The sequence below is a fragment of the Lycium ferocissimum genome, chromosome 7 (genome assembly GCF_029784015.1).
Source record: "Lycium ferocissimum isolate CSIRO_LF1 chromosome 7, AGI_CSIRO_Lferr_CH_V1, whole genome shotgun sequence".
Classification (NCBI taxonomy): Eukaryota; Viridiplantae; Streptophyta; class Magnoliopsida; order Solanales; family Solanaceae; genus Lycium; species Lycium ferocissimum.
The window spans coordinates 33,584,813-33,608,703 of record NC_081348.1 but is presented as its reverse complement, the minus strand read 5'-3'; the positions used below and the strand labels follow the sequence as shown (position 1 = coordinate 33,608,703).

Genomic DNA, 23,891 nt, shown 5'->3' with positions numbered 1-23,891 from the left:
TATTTTTAAAAGCTCTTTGAATGCTAACCTAGTTCAGAACCTCTAACTTAAATCATCATGAGCACATTACACGACGGACATTGGCTGTGTACAAAATGTACTTAGGAGACACCCAAATAATGGTCATTTGCAACTATGTACCTGAAAGAAGTTGGAAATGCCAAGAAAAAGCCAGACAATAAAAAAAGAAAAATAAGATAAAACAAAAAGGAGACTAATCCTTTTTCTTCTTCAACTTTATTTTTATATCTTTTTTTTTTGAAACTGTAACTATTGTATATATATATATATAAGCGGGCAACACAGTACATGGGTTGTAACAAACCATATTTACAATTGTACTTCAGAAGCTAAACTGATCTACCTCATATGAATCTAGCACATCAATTATGGTAGCAGTATCATCTGAAAATATCTGTTTACACCAAAAACTTGTTGTAAAGAGACAATTCAGTTTGATCTTCTGCATGCTATTCTCTATATTTTTAAAACATCTTGAATTCCTCTCCTTCCAGATTGTCCACCAGATGCAAGCAGGGACAATTCTCCATCTACTTCTGTTTCTTTTGCAGACCCTGCTTCCTCCCAACTCTGTAAAGCTTCTGTAATCTTTCCAGGCATGATCCAGGATATGCCTTTAAGATTAAAGAAAATTCTCCACAACTGTCCAGTCACTTCGCAATGTAGGAATAGATGGTTAACTGTCTCTTGCTTTATCTCACACAAAAAACATTTGGGACACAATGTTATCTGTCTTTTCATTAAATTTTCCTTGGTGAGGACAGCTTCCTGCCAAGAGCCACAAAAAACAAGCCACTTTGTGTGGGATGTTAGTTCTCCAAATATGTTTCCAAGGCCAATTATCAATCTGCTGATTAGACCGATTCATCAACCTATATGCCATAGACCTTGAAATCACCACTGTTGTTACCTTGCCATCTCAATACATCTTCACCTGCCTGTACACCACTGAATTGTGCAAGCATGCTGTAAAATTCAGTTACTCTGTCCATCTCCCAATCATTGAGTAATCTTCTGAAAGTTATATCCCAACCTTGAGGTGTCCACATTTCTGCTATAGTCTTCTGTTGGTGAAGCACGAGATTGAATATGTCGGGGGAAGTGTACTTTATCCCTATTTCATGCCAGTTGTCCTCCCAGAAGCTAGTTTTGTTACCGTCCAGGACTTTGATCTTCGTTTTGCTTTTCAGTTCCTCCAAAGGTCCTGATAGACCTCCATAAACTAACCCCATATGGTGTATCAACCTCCTTGGTCATCCATTTGTCTTCCTTCTCATATTGGTATTTATAACTTTACCCCATAGAGTCTGATTCTCATTGGTAAGTCTCCACAACCATTTCATCTTCAGTGCTTTATTGTGAATCTTCAAATTCCTGATTCCCAGACCTCCATATTTCTTTTCCAAAAGTAAGAGCTTCCCATTTGACTAGATGATACCCTTTCTTTCTTTGTTACCTTGCCATAGGAATGCTCTCCTGATTCTGTCCAGCCTTTTAATGACCCCTGCTGGGATTGGAAACAAAGACATCATATATGTAGGAAGAGCATCTAAGACTGAGTGAATGAGCGTCAACCTACCCCCCAAAGATAAGTATTGAGTCTTCCATCCAGCTTAGTTTTTCTCACATTTTTCAATAACACTGTCCCAAATTCCTATGGATTTAGATTTTGCTCCCAGTAGCATTCCTAGATAAGTAGTTGGTAAAGCGCCAACTTCTCCACCCAGAATTGCATTTAGTTGTGCCATCTCTGTGACCTCATTGGACGGGGAATAACAGGCTTTTCCTCCAGTTAATGTGTAAACCAGAAACACCTTCAAATAAGACTAAGATCACCCTCAAGTATCTCAACTGATCTTCTTGTGCGTCACAAAAAATGAGTGTGTCATCAGCATACTGGAGATGTGTCACTTCCATGCTGCCCTATCACCGTAGCCACTGCAAAACCTTGAATCCACCCATTTAAACTAGCAGTTTTTATCATATTATTGAGGCCTTCCATAACCAGAAGGAACAAAAAAGGAGACAGAGTGATCTCTCTTGCCTGAGACCTCTTTGTGATCCAAAAAAACCAGCAGGAGAACCATTAATAAGAATTGAGAAATTGACAGTTGTGATGCAGTGCTTGATCCACTGAATCCATTTATGTCCAGGCCATCCTTTCTAATAATTTTAGTAGAAAAACCCAATTAACATGATCATATGCTTTCTCAATGTCTAACTTGCATAGAATTCCGTTTTTTGTTGCTTAAGTCTAGAATCCACAGCTTCATTTGCCACTAGCACAGCATCCATGATTTGTCTTCCTTTGATAAATGCCATTTGTTGAGAATCTACCAGCTTTGTCATTACCCTTTCAATCTTTCTGTCAACACTTTGGAAATTAGCTTGTAGAAAACTACCTATCAAACTCGATAGGCCTGAAATCCCTCAGTTCCTTTGCCCTTTCTTCTTAGGAATCAATGCAATGAAAGTAGCATTGAAACTTCTTTCAAAGACTTCTTGATCATGGAAATTCTGCATAGCATTCATTATATCATGTTCACCTACTTCCCAGCATTTGATGAAAAAGCCCATGGTGAATCCATCTGGTCCAGGGGCTTTATCGGCTGCGCACAACTTCAAACATTTCAGTACTTCTTCTTCCTCAAATCTGCCTTGTAAAAGATCCCTCTCTTCCTCTGAGATGACAGGGCATCTTTCAAAATGACAAGAAGCCTCCATTCTTCAGTTTCTGTATAAAGCTGCTGATAAAAGTCAATGATTTCCTTTGATTCTGACAGGATCCTCACTTAACTCTCCTTGAACTAACAATTGATCAATGTTGTTGTACCTCTTGTGAGCATTAGCCATTTTGTGAAAGAACTTAGTGTTCTTATCACCTTCTTTTAACCATAAGGTCCTAGACTTCTGTCTCCATGAAATCTCTTCGTTCTTGACAAGTTCCTCATACTCCATATAAATTGCAGTCTTCTTTGCTATTTCCTCCCCAGTTAAAGGTCTGTCACCAAGTACCGAATCCAGGTCTGCCATCTGCCCCAACAATTTCTTTCTTTGAGAGTTCAGGTTTCCTTGCTCACTCTTGCTCCATTCCTTTAGCTTTGTTTTAAGAGCTTTCAGTTTGCAAGCAAGAATGTAGTCAGGTCTCCCAATAAAATTAAAAGAACTCCACCAGACATTAACTCTATCAGTAAAACCTTCCAATCCCAACCACCAATTTTCAAACTTGAAATAATTTTTGTTCTGAACCCAAGTACCACATTGTAATGCTACTGGAAAGTGATCAGAAATTAGCCTCTGGAGAAGGGATTGTTTGATATTATTGAAGCTGTCATCCCATTCTTTAGAAATAAGGATTCTGTCAATTCTTGAAGCTATATCATGATTATCCCCTTTGAAACAAGTGAAATTTCCACCCTCAAGTTGGGTATCAATTAGGTTCATATCTTCTATAAAATCAGAGAGATTCCACCATACCCCTTGTTCTTGTATTACAATTCCTCCTTTCTGAGCTAAATCTAGTGACATTAAAGTCACCGCAAACAGCCCATGGCCCTTCTATCAGTCCCCTTACAGACCCAATCTCATCCCACACTATCCTCCTAAGTAGGAGTTAGGTGCATATACCCCAGTAATATGACAAGAAAAATCCTGCAATTGTGCCTCAAATTTACAAGTCAAAGTATAGGCACCAATTTCAAGCACTTCCCCCTTCCAAACCCTACTGTCCCACGCCAACAAAATACCCCCTCTTGTACCACTAGCCTCCAACCAAGCAAACCTCATCCACCTGCCACCCCATATCTCCTTAACCTCCTCTATAAAATTCCCCTCTAGTTTAGTTTCCTGGATACAAACGATATCTGCATTCCAGTCTAGTACTAAACTTTTCACCATTGTTCTTTTAACCTTTTTGTTCAATCCCCTAACATTCCATGATACCAGTTTGAAATTCATGGATCAACATTAGTCGAACTCCTCCCTTATTCCTTTTACCATTGCTTTTGTATTTGACATCAAAGGTGATTAGGCCTTTCAATTCCTGGGCACCTTCGAATCTTGTCTTCTTGCATTCGAAATCTGACACCATCCTTCTAGCTTGTCGATCACTATCGATTTGCTTTAAAAGTTCCAGAGCCTCCTCTTCGTGCCCCTCCAATTCCCCCCAAGAATTTTGCTTATCTTGATCATGTTTTGATGTACCCAAACTGTTGCCTCCATCTCTTTTTCAAGAAAGGATTGTTGTTGTTGAATGAGCAAAGGTTCAGCCTCTTCAATTTCCCAGTTATCTCTCAGAATAAGTGAATTCTCCCCTGCCTGAAACGTCTCGCTATCTTCGCCAATTTTGTCTTCAACATCCTTCTCGTAGATTGTTGCTTCTCCAAACCCTTCTTGTTGTCTGAGCTCCCCAATTTCCATCCCCTTTGTGTTCGTGACCATCTCTATAGAAGAAATAGCGACTCTGTCACCCTGTGTGTTTGCATGCGTGGAAGACTGTTCTAGAAGAGAGATATCCAGTGCTACGGTCCTTCTGTCATCTGCTTTTTCTTCCCATTGAGAATGTTGAATGCCATTAAAAATTAAAAGCCCAGCTAAATCAGGCCCATCTTCTCCTTTTGTAATATTCACAGACTTGGGCTGTGTGGGAGGCAATTTTACAGTTTCATTTAAAATTCTCACAAGCTGGTCACGTGCTACTGCTACATCAGAACCTCCAGCTATTTGACAACTGCACACCACGTGCTTTCCCCAGTTCAAACCCTAAAATTCTGGGATTCTCTTCTGTTACAAGTCAGGTTCTCTTTTGTCCAGCGGTCACTACTGCAAGTTGCAACCTTGGCTGTCTCTTCTGCAATCTCTTCTCTGACAACTCCGGTGGTGGCTTCCGATGGAGTTTCAACCCTAGTTTTGACTTCTGCCCATATCGGGATATGATAAGACAATCCATCTCGAACTATTGTCACTTCTCTTGGAAGATCTCTGCCATCATTGGATACCAAGATTCTTGCCCATTTGAGATGGTTTTTCAACTCTGTCTCTTCTTCCGTAGCAACCCATCCTCCACATAGATCTCCTATTTGTTGGAAAACTCTCTTGGACCAGAGATTAAGAGGAACACCAACTGCTTTGATCCAAGTGTTCTTGACTGAAACAGAGTCTGACAAACACCCCACCATGGGGCTCCACCATTCCAGTAGGAACCTGGATTTTTTTCCAGTTCCATTGGCCTTGAAGAATCTTCTCAGCCATGAACCTATTAGGGAACTCGAATAGAAATAGACCACCATTCATCTCTCATAAATATTGACCCCAATTACCGATTTCCAGTTGATTGTTGCCCACCTTCTCACATCGGCCAAGGTGGGTTTCTCATCTGCTTCTTCTCCACAACACCCTACTAAGCATCTCTTTAACAACCCATCATCCTTGGAGCCAGTGGAATCACTGATATCAATGTTTCCGTTCTTCGTTCTCACTTCTGCTTCTCTGAGACTCTTGGATTGCCATTTGGTTTCTTGTACTGCCTTAGCAAAAGGGTAGTTGGCTTCAGTGCGTCTTGGAGGAACTATTATACCCGGCTTTGGAGAGCATTTAATAAACCTTTCTATCTTAAATGCAATTTCACACCAACCAGCATTCAGTGCTATTTCAGGGATAATAATGACAGATCTCCCATCTCCATTTAAGGATAAAATACTCATGTATCTCCCATGCTCGTTATATTTTCTGGTACAAAAATGTTCTGAGCCCTGGTCTGAGGTTTTCCATCTTCTTACCGTGTTCTTCTGATCTTTCGAAGCCTCTTTAAGAACGAAGCAAATCCATTCCATGATCTTGCTGCTGATGGAAGATCTTCTCATCATATTACGGCTTCTTTCCACCCATTCATACCAAATGGGACTGTCAGCAACCCATTTAGTAATGTCAAAGGATTTAAATCCAGCATTGAAGTAGATCCTATGATCCCCCATATCTGGCCAGCAAACACTCACTTAGCTGAAAAGGAAGAAAAAATGGCTGTAAGCCTCCACAGAAGGTGGTAACTTAGGTTTGGAAGACAAAGGAAAGTTTTTCCGGCTGAACTTTATTTTATATCTTTTCTACTTGAAAGATTTCTTAAAGTGAGATAGCATTGGTTCTATACATCCCAAGAAGTTCATGATATGGTGAGGTCGCTCTATTAATGAGCACTGACAAACTTATCCTATTGCTGGGGCAAGAGATCTGGTACAACTTTTTCCTTTGAAAATTTGTCAATAGACATATTCTTGGTGTCCTAATTGTACATTGACAATTTTGTGAAATGATTGTAGAACAGTAGCTATTTACGTCACCCTACACAAAAGAAAGCTCTTCTCCACCTGGGATATATTTCATTAAGTGGGTGTGTGCCTGTGTGGTGGAAAAGCCTTTCCTAATCGTAGGAAAAAATGAAAAAGAGCAATACCATTAGGTTTCTTAAAAACTGAAAAACCGAACCAAACTGACAACACCCAAACCGATGGATATATATTATATTTGGTTTGATTTGGACTAAATTGGTTTGGTTTTGGTTTTAACTAAAAACCGACCCATGAACGCCTCTATTTGTAAGTCATGTGAGTTCTTTGAATTTGGACTACAATTACCTACAGAAGTTTACAAGAGCTGACATCACATTGAAAAGAAATGTAGAGCTTTTCTCAATTTACCAGTTTCAAAACAAAAAAAAAAAAAAAAAAAGAAATGTAGAGCTTTTCTCTCTTTTGCCTTTCGTTTGTTGTAATTTATCAAGCTCATGAAATTGTTTTTTGGTGACAGACAATAAAAAATTGGATCTTCTTGAGAAGCTTGATCAAAAGTCTAAGGTTAAACCTCTACTTTTACAGAGAATGTTTCTTTTGAGGTGTTGTAGTAAAAAAGATAGCTTGTCTACTGCAATGTTTATCTTTTGATTGTTATGTTTCTTTTCACTGCAAACTGCTTAGGACGAGGGTGAAAAGAAAAAGGATGGTGAAGACGAGGAGGAAGAACAAGAGGAGAAGATTGAAGAGGAAGAAGAAGAATTTAGCGATGATGGAGACTACAATCAGGTATGTGGGAAAACCTTCTGCTTCCCTACCTTGACAGCCATATTTAAGGAACTTGAATCAGAATGTTTTGTGCTCCTCTAGATTGAATTATACATGCATTGCTTGTTAATTGTTTGTATGCCTAGATCAACATCATTAAATGACATTCTCTATAAAGAAGTGTATATCAACTGAGCTCATGTATATTGAAACTCTTGAACAATGGTACAGAATCTTTATGATTACGATGACGATGAAGACGACTACAACATGAATGAAGATAATAATGGTTTGATCTAATTTGCAGTTTCTTTTCTTTTTATTTGACGCAGCAATATTCATTACTTCTTATTGCCCTTTTGCAATGCTTATGAATTGACGCTAAGCAACCTGTGTTGCAGATGAAGCCATGTATTGAAGGTTGCTTGGTGGAGTGGTTTTTGCTTGCCTTTGGAAATTTTTTACAGAGACGGAATTCTTTAATTAATGTTATTGGACTTCTAGAAAGCTTAGCTTACACAAAGGCATTGTAAATTAACAACAGCTATTTAATAGTGGAAAATCAAGAAAGAATATTTTCTTGTTGCGTCTCAGAGAGGTTCGCTTTGGATTATTAACAGATCAAGCAACTAGCGATCTATGTATATGTTTAGGCCAAAAATGCACCTGGACCTTCAGTTTCGTCCATGGCCATGGTTTGCCTAGATGGTCTTTTTGATCATCTTCTTCCCTGTTCATTAATATAGGAACTCCGTTCCTTTTTTGTTTTGTTTGTGTGGTGATGTTGGTTCAGGTTTTCCTGCTTTTTTGAAGTTACCCTTGAATCAGATTTATGCCCATGTCTGATGGAAATTGGTTTATGCAGTTACGCTTTCTCTCCTTTTTATGCATTAGATAGGACCATAAATCTCCATTCGTTCTCTTTCATCTTTCTTTTCCTGCTCCGGTTTATGCGATTAAAGACGGATTTATGCCCGTCGATGGAAGAGTTATCGATTTTGCGTGCTTTCCGAGTTTGTGCTTTTTCTTGTCAAACAATGTGATAAGAGAGGGTTGTCCAAAAAAATTAATAATATAAAAACAGAAAGAACCACAACTATAAGTACAGGAGCTAATCCAAACCAAACAGAGTGCCAAATACTTGTAGAAAAAAATCACAAGTTCACAGAAGTCTTTAAACTACCATATGTATTATTTTATATATTTTAAAAAGGTTTCAGTCGATAAAGGTTATTCACAGTATTTGTCTTATTTTTTTCCCCACTCAAGCATGATTAATAATATGTATTTTCACATCATCAAATTACCTCAAATCATAAATCATAGTGATGTGGTCTCGTGCTGTTTTGGGTTTTTTGAGTTTGTCGTCAGTGTGTAATATGATGTTATTGCGGATGCAGAGTTATGCCATCATTTGCTTTTTTAAACTTATAATAGACGAGGTAGTAGCAAATTCAGCTATTACATCAAAGCTATTGGATTTCAGTGATATCGAAGGACTACTGCCTCTGTTTTAAGTAAATCAAAATACCTTAAAGTTGAATATTATTGGTCTTAGCTTTAGTGCGATATGCTACATGACTCATCAAGAGTGACTTCATTTTATTCACCATATGACTCATCTAGAGTGACTTCATTTTATTCACCATATGTTGGTTGAGCAATATTATGCTCCCCTCAGTTGCAACACTAGATTCGTCGTCTGATCATATCTGGCAACTACTTTTAAAAAGCATGAAAGGACTTAGATGAACACCACTAAAGAAGTACCAAAGATGCTAGACTAATTTGGGCAAATCTCATCAGATGGAAGGATAGAGGCAATCTAATCCATGTATGTATTTGGTGGACTATATGAAAAGAAAGGAATGCAAGACGTTTTGAAGATTAAGATGAATTTGACTCATGTTTCATTTGTGGTGTAAAGAGGAAATCCTTTGATACCTATGCTCACTTTTAGATGTTATAGAATCTCATAAGAAGAATGAGGACTAACTTTTGCTTCCCTGTTTGAACTGTAAATGTGGCTATATATACGTATAAATATAACCTGTTAACATTTCCGGAAACACACTCGATTCGCCCTTATCATCACAACTCAAATCAATAACTCAAAGCTGCCTCCTCCTGGCTTAACTATAGGAATTCTTGCGGAGGCAACTTTTTGACATGTTTAGATCATTCAGAGTAACTGGTGAAGCTATCCTAATACAGTAATTCCACTTTTTCCTTCTTCAGAATATGCAAATGCTGGGGTACTTTTCTGAGAGAAGGATACCACATTGAAAGTTCACACACCCCCCCCCCCCCCCCCCCCAAAAAAAAAAAAAAAACAAAACCCCATGCACACAAAGGGAAGACATGTATCAAAGACTGTAAATATTAGATAATATTTAGTTTGGATATTTCACCCGAGTTCTACACGATTATGTCGTAAAAGATGATTCTGGAAAAGGGAGATCAGTTGCATTAAGTTGAAAAGAATACACCATATACTTGATCCATTGTCATGAATCATGATAAAGGCTAAAAGCAAATGCAACTTCAAAATGTCTCCTCCTACGTTTTCATTATAACAACTAGAGCGGTCCGGAAAAAGTCTAACTGGTTGTAACATAGATAATAAAGCTAGAACTAAATAACCTTTGTAGCAACTAAAATCAGAATACCTAGGTAAGACCTGCAACTGATAAGACACATCTTCCCTCCATTATGGACGAGCTATTAAAGTTTTCCGAGCAAGTTGCTCAATCTTCCGGTTCACATTTGACAACTCCAGTAGGAGTTGTCTCATTTGCGCATTGATGCATCTTATTGCCATCCCTTTCGTCCTTAGCCAGAGGTCCAAGCTTTACTGTCTTGGGAATCACTCCGGGAATATTCTGCTTTGCACGGGTAGTCTCATCTGAGCATTGCTGCATCTGATTGACATCCATCCCGTCCTTAGCCAGAGGTTCAAGCTCTACTTCCTCAGGAACCACTCCGGGAATATTCTGCAGCATAAATGACAGGTACATAGGTTGCCGTAGGAGCTTTTTTTTCTCCAAAAGCTGGAAAACCGTAAACAGCAAGGGGGTTAAGGAACACTTTCCTTTCTTTGCAGAATGGACCAAGATGAAGAACAGGAAGACAGCAGTACATAAAGACGAAATTAGGGCATGAAGGATGAGATGATAAAAGAGGAACATAGGGGTTAGGATGAAATTGGTGATCGTAGAAAGTCATGCGCTTACTTCTAAATCTGTGCTAAATTTTACATCCTTGGGACTTGTTTGGTGTTTTGTCAAATACCATTAATTTTTAGCCTGTTAGTCCAAACTTCTAAAATCAACTTATTTTGAAATGTGCTTTTCAAAAAAGTACTTGTGGTGAGAAGTAGTTCGTGCTTGGCTAATCAATTTGAAAAGCACTTTTGTGCAGCAATTAGTGTTTGGCCAAGCTTTTAAAAAATGCTTTTCAGAAAAGTACTTCTAGGGAGAAGCTACTTTTTCCAGCTTCTCAAAAACAACTTTTCTTCTCCTAAAAGCTTGGCCAAACACCTTAACATTGAGGGAAAAAAAAAAAAAAAAACACTTTCGGCCTTGGAGAAGCTAGGCCAAACAGGCTATTAGTCACCCAAAAAAAAGAAGGAAAAAAGGATATTCCTGTCTCCATCCTTTCTCATTTGCCCGATCAATCTTTGTCTGCGTCAATTCCAGCTCTCGAGCAATCCTCTGACATTAGAAGGGAAGGAGAAGAACCAATCATAATAAAGGTATCATTAGATATTTAGATGTTCCACAAATATATTGATTGTTTCATGTTACTGAAATGGAACTGAAATCATTTTACAACATTTGATCCATGTTGCACGACAATATTCTGTATTCTCATGCCAGTGGAGTATACATTTATAGAGAGTTCCTAAAGAAATAAATTATCCAAATTTACAAGTAACTTAGTAAGATTGAAACCATACATGCTTTGTGATGTCCTCATGAAGGATTTTAGCCTTCTGTTCAAGCTCCACCTGCAAATAGGAGATTAAGTTTTATGTTACCATTGAAAAAAAAAAAAAAAGGAGATTAAGTTTTGTGGTAGTACTAAACGGAATTGGAGTTCAGCTGAATCTATAACTGTAAAACTTGATGATTGATCTTATGTCTTTTCAGAAATGTAGAAGACTATATCTTAAACATTTAGTAGAGGTTACACACACAATTCAAAATGGTGTCAGAGCAAGATTTTTTTTTTTCCATTTTGAGTCTCAGCACAACCCATCACTGAAAACTCTCCCATGGATCAGGGAATATATCCATGCCTAGAAGTGAGGAGAATAAAAGGGAATTGTGAAGGCTCTCCATCTATTTAAAAGGGAACTATAAAAGCACTGCCTGAAGAGGTAAGATGGGAGAATCTAGCTCCCGCTCGAAATCCATATTACAAGCTCTAACACTATATAACAAAAGAGAAATTGGGTTGTCCTAGAGGGAAACCAGAACTTGCACTAAGCAGTGTGGACAGAGAAATAGCTTTTTGGACAAGTCATTTATTTGGGGCTATTTATGCTGGAAAACCATAGTTAAACATAGTAAAGCTTTCAGTCATACAATAATATCTAGACTAAGTTTCAACATGATAGTTATGTCAAACTGCAAGCAAAAAAAAAAAAAAAAAAAAAACTTACAATTGTAAACTTTTTAAGCAGGCCCGCTTTCACCTTCTCTCTCAAATCATCACATTCTTCCTGAAAAACATAGTAAAATGTCAAAATATATTGAATAGAAGGGTTAACCACAAAAGCTTATTGGTAGAGCTTAGTCACTGGGTAGTTCCTCACTGTTAAGGTATTTCTTAGGTATAAAGGAATACATGTGACATATTTAACTCAACTAACGGTGAGATGCTATGTTGTATTCTGAAGAAACAAAAAACTAGCTTCCACTAAGATCTAGACTACTAGAAACGTTCAATCATTTTTTTAAAAGTAGAAACGTCCAATAATTTTTTTTAAAAAGTAGAAAAGTTTGATCAGTTTTTGTCCTCCACAGTTTAAGAAATACTCAAAGTGATCCACAGAACTCTCAACTGAAAAGTAAATGGAGAAGGGAACAATCAGTAGGTACCTTCCTATTAGGTCTATAATAATTGCTTTTGGATAAGTAATTTCCATTAATGTAAAAGCACCAAGAGTTGCTCAAAAGACTGTACAATAGTATGAGTGCTCCAATTACACATGACAGTCTAGCAGCTCTAGAAAGCAATCAAACATTTATTGCCTTCAATTTGATGATCACGCAAAACAAGCTCAGATTGAGATATATTGGTAACCCAAATGAAGCCACTCTTCAGTCACTGAATTTGCTTTTTACCATAACTAGAAAAGGTATGAAGTTACGATTTCTGTGATGCAGATTACACCTAACAGACGGGTTAAAAAGCCATTTTCTTCCATTTGAAATAGAAAAGATAGCTAATCCACATGCCACACTTCCTATCATTAGCTGCAATTGGGATCTTGTCCCAGAGTGTAATCTATTTTAACGCCACTAACACAAAAATCTGAGACAGCGAATGACAACTTCTCAAAACAAGAGAAAACCTTTGATCTTTTCAAAAGAGCAAAAGAAGTTATGAGACAGCCATTTGCTGTATAAATAGCTGATTAGCTGCAAAATCAAGTCAAATTACAGGTAGAGATTGAATAGACAGATGCCTCAAAGGATGAAGTAGGTTACCTTAGAAAACTCATCATCAGAAAGCATGGCGAAGCAAACATCTCTGGCCATATTTGAAACTTGAATTAAACTCTCGCTATTGCACTTATCACTTGACCCGGGCTTGATCCCTGAGAACACTCGTTTGAACAAGAAAGATGTCAATTTGGAAGCAAAATTGGTGCTCAAGATTAAGATTTTAATGGAAGATAATATTCTATATTAAGACTGTAAGACTGGAATTAGATTTGAATGATCATTGCCTCACCATCTTCATCCCATTTACGTGACCTGCTTGCTTTTTTCTCTTCCAAATTTACTCAGCTTCTTTAATAGATCGAGTTATCTTATTTCATCACGTCTTATTTTTTCATCAATCTATTTCACTCTATTTATATATCAAATATATACTTTCAAATAGTCCAAAGCCTATTAAATTAATTTGTAGTAACCTATATTTACTTTTCTCTATCAATCTTTGGTGCTAGTCAAACTAGATCTTCTACTCTTCTTCTCTGAGTTGGAGAGAGTAACTTTTGCAGTTTAGAAACGGTGATCCTCCGTCCCTAAAAGAGTGATATGATCCGGAATCAACTCATCTGATTCTCTATGTGAATTCCAGCATTTTAAAATAATAGTTACATATTTGAAAACTACAAATTAACTACTCTAATCACAATTACTTTGGTCAAATCTAACTAACTTATGTTAACATATTGTAGTCAAAGAAAGAAACAGTTTGACTCCCCAAATAGTAATAGTACCGTACAACACGGACAGACGAATTATAATAAAATTCTAAAGAAGATTTATATGTTCAAAACAAAATACAGAGGGTGTTATGAATGAACTGTACTTGCAATATTAACAACACAGCAATGAATAACCCACAGGAAATTCAGTTCATGGAAAGATGAAAAAACGAGTTTCTAGTTTCAACTTTTATTTCATATGCTTTAACAGATTATCAATGTCATGATAACAACAAAAAGTGTAAGCAAAACGTTAGTTGAGGAGACATAAATCATTTATGTTAGAAAAAACCGGTGTTCTGGCTAGTTAAAAAAACATGTTCACAGCAGTCTACTGACGGGTGTTAGCAATTATTCAAAGATAAATCAGATTATGAAGTCATTTGTTAAGACAACCTGTAATTTGCATAAGCTGATGAGAGTTACGCTGCTCATAATCACACCGATCTAACTTCACCCGAACGAAACTTCCTATAATCTTGGTATCAATTGACTCAGGCTGCTTGATCATATCCTGCACCAAGCTCCTCTTCAGGTAAACGAGTTTGATATTTTCAGGAATCAAGGCTGCAAATTGACTTTGAGTTGCAGTTGAATAATAATTAAATGAGGATATCTTGTTTTGTTCAGCCTTTTTCTCCGTTTTAGGAGGCACCAACATTTCTGTATCACCGTCTTCAGAATCATCATCAAGCTCATTCTTTTGTAATCCCTCCTCATTTTCAACAAAATGGCTTTCAAGAAGGCTAAATAATCTGTGCCTGTTTATCTGTTTCTTCCCAAAAACAGCTTGTAACCGAACATCACAAAGGATCTTTTTCTTTTTAGCTGGATGGATAAGCTTATGTTCTTTTACATATTTAGTTATTATTGAGGTCACATCATATTGGGATAATTTTTCTCTGGTATCTTGACCAATAGACTGAAGAAAGTCAATTAGAGCTTTTGATCCCCATCCAACAAATTCTTTTTTCTTTGACTTGACTTTTCTTTGCATCTTTGTTTTTTGCTGTGTACATCTTTTCTTTTTAAGTCTTTTCTTCTTAGGTTCTCCATCACTGAAATCCCCATTGTCCGAAGATAGCTGCTCATCCTCTTCTTCACTGCATTCATTACCTTCTTCACTATGTTTATCTGAATCAGAACTAATTTGATTCTTCTTCTCCTTTTCTAGTCGAACATTAGCCGCAAGAAGACTATTTTTGTCAAATCCTTCTTTTTCCTTTACTATCTCGTAATACTCCCTGTAAAGGCCCTCATATGTTTCCCGATTCTTGAGGTCTACGCTTTCCTGGAAAGCAACAATCATATCATATGAGAAATGGAACAGATTACTCACCAACTAGAGGAAAAATAAAACAAATAAGCAAAAGAAAAGACTCCTCTAACTGAATATTGCCAAAAAGATAATAGTGATAAACCCGCAAGATGTAATCTTACATGCTCAAACAGAGGAAAGCAAGCTGTTAAATAGAGTTTCTGACACAAGAAGATCAATTGTGGTAAATTCAATTCAATCTTCGGAAGCCTAGAGGAAGAATAAATTCAGGAAACACCAAAATGATGATCCAACCCACACCCATTAAATACGATTAATATAGTCTACAGAGCTTCTCTCATGTTAAACCCGTGTGAAGCCACTCCCTAAGAGAAAGTTAACTTTTTAAACTTCCATAAGATACAGTTTACCTTGTAAATTGAACAGGATACCTTAGTCCTTTTTCGTATATAATCTTTACTTTTTCTGATCACAAATGAATATAGTGTTTTATAGAGAGATGGGTAGAGCATCTCATACTTTTCTGTTGTCAAGCTTGTTGCATCTCAAAATGCTTTAACGACTTGGCTTCAATGATCTCCTTCTATCATGAATATATAAAACATAAGTATATCTCAATGCTGGATGTCATGATTAACGTTCAAGCTGTTTTCCTGGGCTAAACCATTTCCTTCGGAAAATAAACATTTCCAAAATAGTAAAGTAAGTGATTAATTAGTACTGAACCGAACAATACAGTTTCAAAGTAACAATAATAATCATGCATACCCCTTCAGAATCAATATCCCTGTCTTCTTCCACGAGCAATGCGAGCTTTAGGCAGTGATTGCAGAATCCAAACTTCCCTTTAACAAGGACAAAAAGGGAACGACCAATGCAGCGAGAGCATACAGCATTAATACAACAATAACAGTGATAGTTTGAACTTTTGTTGCAAACTAAGCAGGTATGCCATCCTGGAACACGGTAAAATGGATGTTACTTGTCACAAAACTATTTTTATTCTATGAAATGAAAAAAGCAACACATGACCAGTGAAACTAACAAGACAAAATAAACCAACAATATATAAGTACTCAAACTAAAAATATTTGAATGCAATCTACATGGCCTTCCCTGGAGCCTGTGTTAACGTGGGAAGCTTTGTGCACCAGGCTACCCTTTTAATCTAATGTCTTTTGGGTGAGAGATATACTTATCTATGTCAGCAACAGATACCACAGACTACTAATCCTCTAACATTGTGGTTTGTCATTTCAAAAAGTGGTGTAGTAGCAATTTGGAGTCAAATTAAGCAATTAAATTTATTCTAATATTGTTTTGCAATTGAGAGGCGAAATTTGTTTTTAAATCAAACTCTAACACTTAAGAAAAATGTGAGTACAATAATCATTTCTTAGTATATTACTATTTTAAGCCTTTTATATTCTCTTGGCTTATATATATTATCATATTCTTATCAAGGTTTATTAAGCATACACACGCATGATAAAGAAACCTATCCCTAGAGAATTAAGGCTGCGGTTAAGTGATGAAATTCGAACTTGAACCTACATGTTAGGCTATATTTGTTAAAGAATAAGTCTGTTCTTGAGCTTAACGATTTTCTTATCATAAGTTATTTACACACCATGAAAATACCATTCCTTAAGTAGTTTTAATTTCAGGGAATTAAATCAATACTGATCATACTTGCTCTTCAAAAAATAGGGCTAGCAATATGCAAAGTCAATAAGAGCTATCATAAGCTAATAGCAAAATGTCCATTTTTCTTTTATCAAGTAAGAAATATTTACATTAACAAAGGGAAAGAGCTCCCGTACAAGAAGTAGACCAAAAAAAATAGAGAACCATAATAAAATGTCTATTAAATTTTCTATTTCTATAATTCTTCATCTATGTAAAGAAACATGAGTTGCAGAGGGAGATCAAGAGATCTTGAATGACTTAAGTTCATTACAGCACTATACTATGTACTGCAAATCAATCACCTTAATTTTTTTGAAACATTTTTCTTCATTTCTTTTTTTTTTTTTTTTTTTTTTTTTTTTAAACATCAATCACCTTAATTTATGACACTTATACTCAAAGATTTTCTTCAAAAATTCAAAGATTTTCTTCAAAAATTTTAATACTAATTATTAGAAATATAAACTTTGGTAGTTAGAATGAAATTGCTTCTAAAAATTTATTAGTCGTCGAGGCCTTTTTTTTCCTTTTTCTGAAATATCTACAATGGTGGTAACTACACCAACTTGCATGCACTTCGGCTGATTGACATAGAGCCTGTTTGGATGGGCTTATGCCTATAAGCTGTTTGCAGCTTATAAGCTAAAAAAAATAAGTTGGGGTAGTCTAACTTATTTTTTTTGGCTTATAAGCTGTTTTCGCTTATAAAGGCATTTTCAAATAAGTCGCTTTAGATAAGCTAAGTCAAACGGGCCCAATTATTTTTTTGAGTTTATTTTAAGCACAAAATGACTTTAAGCTAGCCAGCCAAACACTCAAAAAAGCTGAAAACAGCTTATAAGTCAACTTATAAGCCAATCCAAACGGGCTCATAATACCTACTACTTCGCACCAGGATAACTCTACTCACCTCTTGAATTTAAACCTTGGTTCCCAAGGTTGTTATTCCGGCTCCTAGCTGCGAGGTGGTGATGATAGGCTAGAAACACGGGCTTTCGGCTGCATTTCGCCTTTTATTTGCTACACTTGAATCGTGTTTGAGATATACTGTGAGTATTCTATACTTATTACGTATATTTTATTTTATTGTGTCGGACTTGATTCAGAGCTAAGAAACATTTTTGAAGCTAAAACAGATACTTTGGAACTTCGAAGTCTGAGTAGAAATTCAACCGGGATGGAGTTCGGGGTTCTAGGACCGGGCATGCATATGAAAAATGAAGAAAAAATGGGCAAGTGCTGAAATTTCCCCGATGCGCCTGGCGAAGCATGGCACGAGGTGGCACCACTGTTGGTGGAATTGGCCGAAAACTGATCCTTTGAACTTTTGCCCAAGCGCGACGCGCCAGGCCTAATCCGGCTTGACTTTTTTCTACTTCGTCCAATTAAGGGTATTTTGGTACGAGGCCCTCAGTTTATGGTATAACAACAACAACATACTCAGTCTAATCCCACAAGTGGGGTCAATGTACACAGACCTGACCTCTACCTTTGTGGGGTAGAGAGGTTGTCTCCAATAGAACCTCAGCTCAAAAAAAGTGTAATCAAAGCAGGATTGAAAGGACTTTTGACGCTCGGAAAATTGAGAGAGCGGCGAAGGCTTGAAGACTCACGGAATCATTACTCTCTGTCATCAAGAATCGATTCAATACGCGAGTTTGGATCGATAGTTGGCTGTAATGCTTTCTAGTTTTCATTCCTTCTTGATGATGTGTTTTTATTCGATTATGAAGTAGTTTTCCATTAGGGTTTTCACAGATATGGTGTTTTGAGATTTAATTATCGTTTCGACTTTGTTCGATTGCTCAAATATGTTAATGGAGTTTTGAAACGAGTTGCAAGGTTATTCATTATTTTATTTTAATCGAAAGAGAAATATTTCATTGAATATGTATGCACCATAATATGGTTTGTAACGATTCTCTTAAGTAAGCGAAAGAACTTCTTAAATTGTTCTTTGAATTAAGATTGGAAATACTCGCGAGACGTTTTTGTTGAAACTAAATCCATTAGCGTTTTATCGTGCAAGTGCAAATGTTCTTCGTGCTTTTCATTAGTTTATTCTGAAAGATATTAAGTTCATTCGAAAGGAGATTCTTAAAGTCAAGAATATCCTAATCAGTTGTTGAATTCAAGAGAATTAACGACACTTTAGATATGAACTTTTAACATAGCTGGATCCCAATAACTTCTCTTGCACCCGTCTTGTCGTCAACCCTTGCTTCTCCTCTTGATAATTAATTATTGTCACTCAACTCTCAGCTTCTCCGTGAACAAGTTCACTAGTTTACAATTTTAATTGGTTACTAGTGGTTTATAACCACCTCAATCTAAAGAATTTATTTGCCTCAATAATATAAAGCCAAGTATCATTTGGACACTGTTTGCTAAGTTGCGGGGACTCTTCACATTCGATGCCGCATCCGTGTCGGATTCTCCAAAAATACACTACTTATTGGAGAACCCAACACGCACCCGTTGACATTTTTGAAGAGTCCGAGTAACATAGACTGTTTGAACCAATCCCTATGGATACAATACTTTTCTATATTATCTTTGACGCAGCATGAGCTTATTTTATAGTGTGTTTTGCGCTCGCCGGGCGGTCATCTTTTTGGGGATTTGCTAGAGTTTATTAAGAGTTTACTATATATACCCATGCTCTCAATACTTTCTTCTCCGCAATGTAATAAGTGACACATCAAATTAGGATAGGAAAGTTGGACTCTTCTTGATTAAATCATTCTAAAATGACATGAGACACCATTTGCTCGGTATGAAACATTGAACATCAGGAAGGGTTTGCGTCTTCGATAAGCTATCAACCGAGGGGCCATCCTTACTCTCAAAAACCTTAGAAGCAGGAAAGTAACATATATTGGTGCTATGGGGAAGATCTGGACCATCTTATTTTTCTTTAATAGGTCATGCACCAATTATGAGGGAGTCTCTTTGAATTTCCCTGTAATACAATGGATCATGCGTGCCATGGTTAAAAACACGCTCCTTAGTTAGACCTTCGGGAGGGAAAAGATGATGACCAAAGCATGGGATGGATATTCTTAGCACTAATGTTGACAATATAGAAGGAGAGAAACCCGCAAGGGTGGCTCAGTTGGTTGAGCATGGGGCTTTCATAATGGAGGTCTCAGGTTCGAAACCCACTGCCTACGACAGCGGGGATTTGCCTTCCGGGTCGAGCTCGTCGCGTAGGGCTTGCCTAGTGCGGGTTACCTCTCTTATGTGGTTTGCGAGCTATTGCGGGGAGAGAGTGGGTTTACCTTGTGCACCGAAGGGTAGCGGCTACGGTTCCCGTGTCATCAAAAAAAAAAAATATATAGAAGGAGAGAATGAAAAACTCTCTATAAATCAAAAGAACTCCTTTGTTTTTAAAAAATTTGGTACACCCACGAAGGTTTAATTAACATAGATTCGTAGAGAATCGATACGATTGTTAGATTCTCTTGTATACCACTTGTTTCTTTTATCAAGTAAATGTATTTCATTTCAATATGATTCTCTACAAACTCCACTTAATCGTCTACACAATAAGGGACTTTCTGGGTACGCCAAAAGAAAATAAAGGAACGAAGGCTACTCCTTAAAGGGAGAAAACTCGACTCTACTCCTTCAAAAGCTCTTCTATTCCCCTCTCTCCAGATAACCCACATTAATGCAAGTGGTACCACATTCCATGTCTTTCGTCTTCGCCTTCTCCTCGTACTCTTCGAACTGGACATCAGCTCTTTCACCGTTTTTGGCGTCACCCTTGGAGTGTCAACCAACTAAACATATCCCACCATAATCTTATTTTCAACCCGCAATGTAGAAGAAGATGATCCACTTCCTCGCCCACTTCCTTGCACATGTAACACCAATACGCATACAACCTTCCGCTTTCTCAAGTTCTTTGCTGTCAATATCGCCCCTCTTGCGGCTAACCAAGTGAAAAAACACACCTTCCTCAACACATTCGGAATCCACATTGCATTACATGGAAACACTTGCTCCTCCCTGACCAAAAGATTCTCATAGAAAGTCTTCACTGAGAACACATGTGAAGAATGAAATCATTAGCTTTTGTATAACGGTGGTGTTCCGTTCAGTTCACGCGCACCTCGACTATTTCACCAGGTACTTGCTACCTTCCACCAGCACAAATACCTTCGTAACTCTGTCCAGCAAGGCTTAGGCAGGTGGAAAAAGATCACCTAGCGTATTTGTCTAATCATTGGTCGCCAAGGTTTTCACCTATTTCATTGACCATTGAGTCACACCATAATGTCATGCAATTATTACTTACTAAAAATGAACACCATCTAAAAGCAACAAAAGAATCTTTTGGCTATTCCCACTTCCACCAATGCATGCATTGTGAGCGAGCCGAATGTCATGGGTGGCTTTACCGTAACACGATCTATGTTCTCTCGTCTTGATCTTTCAGAATTTTGATCGAAAACTTTAACCAAGTGTAGTAAAATAGTCAACACATGGTCCTAAATATGTTCACTGATTTTAACTAATTGAGTCGCTCAAAACGAGTATGGTTGAACAAGGTTATACACTATTTGCATAATATCTAGGAAGATTTTAAAATGTAAAACTTATCAAATAGACTCGTCTTTGCTGATTAAGAAGTACAAGCATCAGCCATGACAAGCCATGTACTAAAACGAACTTAACTATCTATATTGAGCCATACATTTATGAATAAAATTGGGCTGGATAATGAAATTAATAAAAAAAGTTCCACATAAAAAAGCCAGTTGAGAGAGAACCTAATTTGCCATATACAAATCCATTATGAACTACTCTCATACAATTAGTTATCACCAATCAGTAGCTGACCAGCCTCAGTTGTGCACCTATCTACTTACCTCTCTGTTTCGCTACATCGTTTGGCTGGATGCTACTCTGGACCATCAGATAGTAACAAAGTTCAAGAGTAACTGAACTAAATTAGAGAACTCTATATGGAGAGCACATGAATTGGTTCCACGATGCAAATTTTCTAGTCATATTTACCTTGAAACCAACAACAAAATCACTTTAATTATAAAAGGGAGATTAAAGGAAGATGAGTCCGGTGGGCTGATGAGGCCAAACTTTGGAAATATTTGAAAGTTGAAATTAATACCTGAACTGCTGCAGTGGCTCATAAATTTGGATGAAGGAAAAAAAAGATGATTTATAATGAGTAATATTTAAAAGCAACATTGTAGTGCATAAGTGAGGCAGCTGAGCATAACTAGCAAGTTGATACAATTTTAAATCTTTGTAATTCCGTGTATTCGACAAATAGTATCAAGGGACTTCGACTACCGCATAACTTATTGTCCTCCTTTAACAGTGTATGCGAGGTTGTTAAGCAAGTTATTTAAGCAGAGCATTCCATATCCGTTTTCATTTTAGTATACATGGAGAAATGACACAGACAGTTTTTTTTTTTTTTTTTCCAGTGACTATCTTGAAAAATCTCAATATAACAGAGTTCAAAACTAAATTGCCTTTTTCACTCAATATAAAGTATGCTTTGTCATGCTTAACTTTGGCTAGCAAAAGGAAAAAGCTCTCAAACAAAACAAAAGAAGAAAGATTAAATATAGAAATACTAAATTAGCTTGAAGAAGGATAAATTAAGATGCTTACCACATATAAAACGTTTATCACTTGTCTCTGAGTCATCTCTCCCCGCACATTTAGGGTGATAGGCTTTCAAACACTTCCTGCAAATTCAAAAGTATATTATTTAGTAAACGTCCATATAGATACAGAAAGAATCACCAAGTCATATAAGTCAATTTAATCTACAAAATTTGTGTTTCATACAAGTTAAATTGACAGGTTCCTCATAGAAAATCACAGCTTAAAGGAACTAACCTGTTTCTTTTTTCAATTATTCATTATTAATTTTTTGGATTATGAGGAGCCATCTAACAATGTTTGCAAGCAAGCTTGATTTATAGCCTGTTTGGCCAAGCTTATTTTTCTTTCAAAAATAGTTATTTTTTCAATAAGTGCTTATTTTTTTTGTTTGGCTAAGCTTTTGGAAAAAAATAAGTATTTTTGAGAGTAGCAAAAGTAATTTTTTAAGAGTTAAAAAAATAGCTTTTATCCAAAAGAACTTTTAAAAAAAATATAAATAGAAGCACTTTTTAAGAGCTTGATCAAACATTAATTGCTACTTAAAAGTACTTTTTTAATTAATTGATCAAACACAAATTGTTTTTAAATCAAAAAAAATTTTTAAAAAAATCTTTTTAAAATAAAAAAATTTTTAAAAACATCCCGAATAAAAGTTTATATTAATCCAAGAAAATAACCTTTTCCCAGAAACCCGACGGTGGTTATTACTTAAACAAATAAATAAAAGTTTTTTTTTAATAATCAAGAAATTCTTGAGAGTCAGCTAATGCACGCACTATAAAATAACAGATTACCAATCACTGGAGAAACAATATTTAAAGTTCAAACACGTTGGATGGTGTCATTTGGGGGTAAATATTTACTGTTTCCGTTGTTTGCAGCAAAAAAATAAACTAATGAATGCATAACATATGTCTTTTATATCGTCATTTACGGTGAATTAAGTTAAGATGACATATGTCTTCGTGATGAAGTTAAATTATTTGATTTGAAATAAAATAGATGTGTCAGTCCTTTTTTTTTTGCCCTTTCCAAAATCATCAGTTGGAGACTCCCCTATCCAAGAACCTAGGGTTCGGAAAAGACAAAAATGTCCCCACCATTCCAGGTGATAAAACACCAAACACAGGGGCAATTTTGACCTAAAATTGGGAATGGCGTCCTTTTCAAGCCAGAAAAAAAATCCAAATCATGTCCACGTTTTCATTGAGAAAGTAAAGCCAAAAAATAAAAAATAAAAAATAAAAATAAAAATATAATTTTTATATTTGGCAATCAGACCAGCTCGCGAGTGCCCAGTTTGTTCAACCAAATATACAAAAATAAAATTGATTTTTTTTTTTTTACCAAAAAGGACTTACTTATAATCACAAATCATAAGCTCTCCTCCATCTTTACATTCAAAGCACCAATCTTCAGCTAATTCTTCTTTGTTCACAATCTCTTTGCCCTTCCTCTTTCCCATTTATAGCACAAAGTTGAATTACTGTAATCAAGAAAAGCCCCTGGTTTAGTCCAAAGGGAAAAAAAAAATCTTGATGTAAACAAAATTCCCCTTTAAGAGAAAAAAATAGTAGCAGCAGTCTATACATCAACAGATAAAGAAAATCAAAGAAACCCATTAGAAAACAGAGCCAAAAAAAACAGGTTCTCTTATCAAGAATTCTAAAGAAATCCCAAGAATCATAACCAAAAAAATACAGATTTTCAAAAAATTCTGGTTTCCATTGACCTAAAAAACAAGAATGTAGTTTTG

At 36.5% G+C, this 23,891-nt stretch overlaps 1 protein-coding gene and 1 long non-coding RNA gene across 3 annotated transcripts in view; one reads left to right on the top strand and one right to left on the bottom strand.

The window, feature by feature from the left end:
• The window catches only part of LOC132064521 (uncharacterized protein At5g08430-like), a 56,233-nt gene that overhangs the window by 31,981 nt on the left and 361 nt on the right, over positions 1 to 23,891 (bottom strand). Inside the window, exons 2-10 of one of the 2 annotated variants that reach the window (XM_059457523.1) lie at positions 23,497 to 23,621; positions 22,139 to 22,215; positions 15,569 to 15,756; positions 13,918 to 14,812; positions 12,791 to 12,900; positions 11,740 to 11,799; positions 11,032 to 11,082; positions 10,716 to 10,786; positions 9,518 to 10,133 (exon numbers count right to left, since the gene is read on the bottom strand). In XM_059457523.1, coding sequence (XP_059313506.1) covers positions 9,821 to 10,133; positions 10,716 to 10,786; positions 11,032 to 11,082; positions 11,740 to 11,799; positions 12,791 to 12,900; positions 13,918 to 14,812; positions 15,569 to 15,756; positions 22,139 to 22,215; positions 23,497 to 23,600 — 1,869 coding nt within the window. In that variant the 5' untranslated portion in view covers positions 23,601 to 23,621 and the 3' untranslated portion in view covers positions 9,518 to 9,820. Of the gene's footprint in view, positions 1 to 9,517; positions 10,134 to 10,715; positions 10,787 to 11,031; positions 11,083 to 11,739; positions 11,800 to 12,790; positions 12,901 to 13,917; positions 14,813 to 15,568; positions 15,757 to 22,138; positions 22,216 to 23,496; positions 23,622 to 23,891 lie in introns of those variants that run through there. The other variant, XM_059457524.1, reaches the window with a different exon arrangement.
• On the top strand, positions 6,739 to 7,666 carry LOC132062736 (uncharacterized). The gene is made up of 4 exons (XR_009416244.1): positions 6,739 to 6,869; positions 6,990 to 7,094; positions 7,305 to 7,362; positions 7,475 to 7,666. It is a non-coding gene; the product is annotated as an uncharacterized LOC132062736 (long non-coding RNA).